General features: G+C 34.5%; 2 protein-coding genes across 2 annotated transcripts; both read right to left on the bottom strand.

The window, feature by feature from the left end:
• Nucleotides 1-319: 319 nt before the first annotated feature.
• On the bottom strand, nucleotides 320-1,371 carry LOC131072121 (ethylene-responsive transcription factor ERF105). The gene has a single exon (XM_058008181.2). The coding sequence runs from the start codon at nucleotides 1,281-1,283 to the stop codon at nucleotides 834-836; it is 450 nt and encodes a 149-aa protein (XP_057864164.1). The 5' UTR covers nucleotides 1,284-1,371; the 3' UTR covers nucleotides 320-833.
• Nucleotides 1,372-4,716: 3,345 nt separating this feature from the next.
• Nucleotides 4,717-5,405, bottom strand: LOC131072120 (ethylene-responsive transcription factor 14). The gene has a single exon (XM_058008180.2). The coding sequence runs from the start codon at nucleotides 5,336-5,338 to the stop codon at nucleotides 4,868-4,870; it is 471 nt and encodes a 156-aa protein (XP_057864163.1). The 5' UTR covers nucleotides 5,339-5,405; the 3' UTR covers nucleotides 4,717-4,867.
• Nucleotides 5,406-5,806: the final 401 nt, after the last annotated feature.

Here is a 5,806-nt window from a genome sequence, read left to right as displayed (position 1 = left end):
TTATCCCATATAGTTAATTTAATAATTGGTGTCATCATTTTTATATTATACAACAATATTGTTGCAGATGGACCTCTTTATTTTTATATAACATTGTTGTTCATAAAATATTGTCATAAATGCACATAAAAGTTTGGTGATGCTACTTTTTGAACACTTCTAGGAAATTCATAACTTCATCATTTATTTCTAAATATTAAAAAAACACTAAACACAATTTATTTCTAAATATTTAAAAAAACACTAAACACAATCTATTTCTAAATATTTAAAAAAACACTAAACACAAACGGATATTAGAAATTTAGAAAATAAGAAGTGCTCAAGTAGAAAATAATATACATTAAAAAAATTATACATGCCATTTTGTTGGTGGGCAGCTATCAAGAATCAAATTTCTTTTGGACCATTGAACTGGAAGACAAAAGATGCCCCTAAAAGTGATCCAAGTGGAAGGAGATCCTCCACAAATGATCTCTCTGAAAACGAACCAGACTAAAAACTCAGATTTTCCAAACGAAAAAATAAAAAACAGCTTGTTTACAGTGATGAACTTTTAACAGAAAAGCAAGGGTATCCAACAGCATGTTTAGGAGAGAATCAAAGAATAAATTTGCAAAGTAGGGTATATCTGATACAATGAAGAACAAGTATACAAGATAAGGGAACGGCAGGATCCGCTAATTGACCATCGGTGGTGGGAAAAGGGCAAAAAAAGAACAACTACTATTTTCCAACTCTCCAAATACGTCATCATTGTAATCTTCGTCATCATTGTAATCTTCCTTCTTTCCAGTTTTAATCTTTCTGTAGGGCGGTGGCTCCACTTCCGATTACGCTTCGTCTCTAATTCTCTTTTTGGCCTCCATGTGATCACCGCTAGCGTAGGAGGCGGCATCGAGGGGAAAATTGAGCAGAGCCTTAGCCCCTCTCATCTTAAAGGCAGCACGGTCATATGCCACGGCGGCGGCCTCTGCAGTGTCGAAAGTTCCAAGCCACGTGCGGGCTCCCTGCTTCGTGGAGTCCCTGATTTCTGCAGCATATGTTCCCCAAGGTCTGCGCCGCACTCCCCTGTAATGTCGCTCACACGGAACAGAAATCTCAACCGACGAACTAACAGTCCGTCTATTGCCGCATTTCAATTTCTGTTTTCCGTCAACGGGGTCTTTTCTTGCAGAGGGAGTTATGGGCGGGGAGTCATCGCTGAGCAAATGCAAGGCAATCTGTTGCAGAGCCCCTTTGAATTCTTCGTTCGATATCGTCAAAGCCATTTGTGTGGTCATTTTTGGGCATTGTTGGGTTTGTGTTATATAGAAAAAGGAGAAGAGAGAGTCGGCAATGGCAATTGTGAGGTGTAATCCATTAATGATTGAAGTGTCTGTGAACAAGTTGGCAAGTTGCAACACGTCAGACAATGAATGATAAGCTTCACCGATATTAATGGTCGTTGACAAACCGTGAGTCATTTGAGTAAAGGAACTGAAATGAGTGGACGACAATCCAAGGGGTAGATTCATTCCGACCTTATCGTTATTGTTATTATTACTAATTTTTGAAGCGACCGTACCATTATTTGAGCCTCCCTCGGGGATTTCGTGTTCAGACTGAATAAAAAAAGAAAGATTTCAATGTCTGCTATTTGGTGAAACTGCTGGTTCAATACCATGGGCAACCGCTATCTGCCATAGTTTCTAGACAGATCTATTATCTTTTTTAAGAGTGGATAAGATAACTTTTTCCTTGTTATATTGAACAAAAAAGAGTTTTATAAAGAATATTCTATTATCAGGTAGCTCAAAAAAAAATTTAGTCTAATTAAATTAGCAATAGTCACTATAAGATTGAAAGAAACAGTCCTTTCATCAATTTTAACAATCTTTGATTTGATCAAAAATTATTACAATAGTTTCTAGACAGATCTATTATTCTTAAATTAGCAATAGTCACTAGAAGATTGAAAGAAACAGTCCTTTCATCAATTTTAACAATCTTTGATTTGATCTCAATTTATTACAATAGTTTCTAGACAGATCTATTATTCTTAAATTAGCAATAGTCACTAGAAGATTCAAAGAAATAGTCCTTTCATCAATTTTAACAATCTTTGATTTGATCTCAATTTATTACAATAGTTTCTAGACAGATCTATTATCTTTTCTAAGAATGGATAAGATAACTTTTTTCTTTTTATATTGAACAAAGGAGTTTTATAAAGAATATTCTATCATCAAGTAGCTCAAAAAAAAAAAAAAAAGTCTAATTAAACTAGCAATAGTCACTAGAAGATTGAAAGAAAGAGTCCTTTCATCAATTTTAACAATCTTTGATTTGGTTTCAATTTATGACATCTTTGAAATTGTATTGCTTGCTTTTTGATACATTGAAGCTGGTCTATGACATTGATATTCAAATTTGATAGGGACTCGGCTGCGAGAAAAGAGAAGCAATTAAAAAAAAATGTCAGAGTAAACCCTGAGAATTATAGTTGCTTGATAAAAATTGTTGGAGAACACAAGAGAGTATCTAGTTTTGTAGATATTTGGGACTTCAAAGCTCTTAACTAGAGCAGTTGACAAATTTCCAAAAATTCGTTTTGTCTAAATAATAAAGTTAAGAAGCTCTTGGTTTTTTGTTAAATTATTGGTTCCTATGGGACTTCTTTTGAAACTATGCACACTCCTACAATGTATTATCATTTGCTTGTTTTTCTTTGAAGAGAATCTATCTTAACTTGCTTCCAACATTGAAATTAAATGCATGACTTAATAACAAATAAATGTAGTATGACCAAAAAACAATTGGAGGAGCATAAGTGCTCAAATTTGAATGTCTTAAGGCATAAGAAAATGCACAAATTGTCGTGGAAAATCTTACACCATAAGTTACTTGTAGGGGATAAACTAAATTATTTGAAATTACAATCAGCCAAGTGCCCTTTTTGTTAGTGTAGGCAAAATTTAAAACATATTTAAAAAATATATTTTGAAGTAATAATCAAATCTAGATATCTTATGTGGGTCGAGTTTCCCTTTCCTAAACTAGTCTTTTGTTCCTTCTTGCAAGACATTGCAATCCAACTAGGTAGAGTTTTATGGTGTAAACAACACTCTAACAAGACTCCCTTATCTCATTCTTGAAGAATGTATTGTGGGTTAACATTCCATAAAAAATAGATCCTAAGAACAACAAATGCCTTGACCACTTTCTCTTTATATTGAAGTGATTGTTGACACCTTGCAATGTATGGCCTTAAAAAAAATATTGGGAATTGATGGTTTACTTGTTGAATTTTGAAGAGCTCTCTCCCCCATATTCGAGAGGATTTTTATAGTATGTGTACCTTTAAGGCATTGAAATTGGTTCTTTGGGTGTAATTATCAATCAGGAACTAATTAAATTGATTCCCAAAGGTAAAAATGAAAACACAATTAGTGTTGGAGATCTATTAGCATCCTCAATACATCAAATAAAATCATTGCTAAAGTTTTAGCAAGAAGAATCAAAGCCATCACATGAGTGATTGTTTGTCTAGAGTGGACCAACTTCTTAGGAGGAATATTCATATCAGACAACTTGGTCCTTGCTTGGGAGACAATTGAATGGGATCAACAATTTGCCTAGGATTCTTTTATCATAAAACATGATTTTGATAAAGCCTTAGTTAGTGCAAAACTTGGTCCTCCTTCATTGATATTAATGCTAAATAACTATTAATGCAATCATCTCACCTCATTTCACCTTACAAAACTCCCCTTTGCACCATTCTTTTATGTGCTCGCAAAAAATGCTCTTGGAAATCTTTCTTAGCATGCTCTATCCAGTATCAACTAAGCTTATTCATAAGCTTATTCAGGGTTAATCACCCGTAATATAGCTAAAGTGGCCCACACTTAATGCATATTGGATCTTTTTTGTTTTGTTTCCGGTTCTAACACAATCATGCATAAAATTGAGTTTTCATGACCTCCTCTAGCCCTCGGCCACCTTGGGTTCCTACTTTTTTATATAAAAGAAAAATACAAAATATTATATATAAAAATATAACGCTAAATAAAAAAATTATATTATTTATAAATCAATATAGATATCTTAAATAAAAACACTGATCTAAATAAAACTAGAAATATTGAAATGTTAAGTTACTTTTTTATTTAAATAACTATTTTAATATACTGTTAATTATTTATGTAGGATTTTTTTTTAAACTTAGATTTTATGTAATTTTAACTTTGTAATATTTGTAACAAATTAAAATGAACAATAATTTTTTTTTAATATATTTCTATTAAATATTTTATTATAAAACAAGTGCTTCTTCAAAGATACTAATTATCACTTATGGGGAGTCTTAAATCCCACACACTAAGCAATATATTAAGCCTAGAGAATGTTAGTCAATTCGAGTGTTTAACGCTGCCTAGAAAATGTTAAGTCAATTCGAGTGTTTAACACTTCTAAGTGTGTGACCACACACCTTAAACAATATAATAAACTTAGAAAATGTAAGTCAACTCTGAATATAACACTTTTAAACCTAAAAGTGTAAACTTAATCTGTGTGATTTAAACCATTCTAAAACAGAATACTTCATCACTATATTATTTTTGAAGATATAATACAATATCGTTTACATGTAATGGGAAACATCATCCACGATTTGAAACCATCTCTGTACAATTAATAATATGGGTTTTAAAAATATGTAGGTAAAGCAGATGAGAGAAACAGGGGAGGAGTTGTTATTATGCAATAATAAAATATATACAAGAGACTCAGCGTTACGTTCCCATAGCTTTTCCAACAACTTACTTTCAACAAAATATATACAAGGGACTCAGCGTTACGTTCACATCACTTTTCCAACAACTTACTTTTCATCTTCATTTCTTGTGCTTTTGGCCTCCACGTGACCACACCCTGAGCGAGACTCAGTGTGGGAGTTGGCCTCAAGGGGAAAGTTAAGCAAAGCCTTAGCTCCTCTCATTCTGAAAGCGGCACGGTCATATGCAGCAGCGGCGGCCTCCGCTGTACTAAAAGTGCCGAGCCAAGTGCGGGCTCCATGCCTGCTGGAGTCCCGAATCTCCGCCGCAAATTTCCCCCATGGCCTGCGTCGCACTCCTCTGTAGCGTCTCTTAACGGGAACAGAAATCTTAAGCGACGAAATGTAACTGTCACTTTCACTGCGTCTGGTGCCGCCGCCCGCTTTCAAATGTTCTCCGTGATCTGACGGCAATGCAGTCTCGTCTACTCCCGCAGAGGAAATGGCAGGAGTGTAGGACTCGCCGAGCAAATATAATGCGATCTGTTGCAGAGCCGCATGATACTCTTCACTCATCATTCTCAAAGCCTAAAAGATTTTCCTTTTCTTCTTCTTTTCCTCTTATTTTTTTCTTCCCAAGGAAATGAGTTCGTATATATAAAAAAATTGGGATAGTCAGAAGACCATACCCAGGGTTTCGCAAATTGCAGAAATAAATGTCTGACATTGACTGAAGAGTAAATTTAAATGTGACAAGTGGTGTCCGGAATGGTCTGAAGCATTGAGTAAATCTGCAAGTGGCTTAGATCACTTACACGTTGCAACACAGTACAGATGATATTTGTAGGATGATTGATATGTGTGTCTTTTTCCAGTAGAGGGCGTTGTCAGGGAAGGTATCACGGGACAATTCTGTTCAGATCAGATCAGATCATCTGTACATTATTTAACACTAAGGCCAAGAAATGACAGCTAACGTAAACTGAAAAAAAAAATCCCCTTAGATATTTTTAGCATGGTCTGGAATTTCAAACAAACTTGGCTGTC

Source organism: Cryptomeria japonica, chromosome 6 (genome assembly GCF_030272615.1).
Source record: "Cryptomeria japonica chromosome 6, Sugi_1.0, whole genome shotgun sequence".
NCBI classification, from domain to species: Eukaryota; Viridiplantae; Streptophyta; class Pinopsida; order Cupressales; family Cupressaceae; genus Cryptomeria; species Cryptomeria japonica.
Note: the sequence above shows the minus strand (reverse complement) of the source record. Positions and strands in the feature narration are given on the sequence as shown.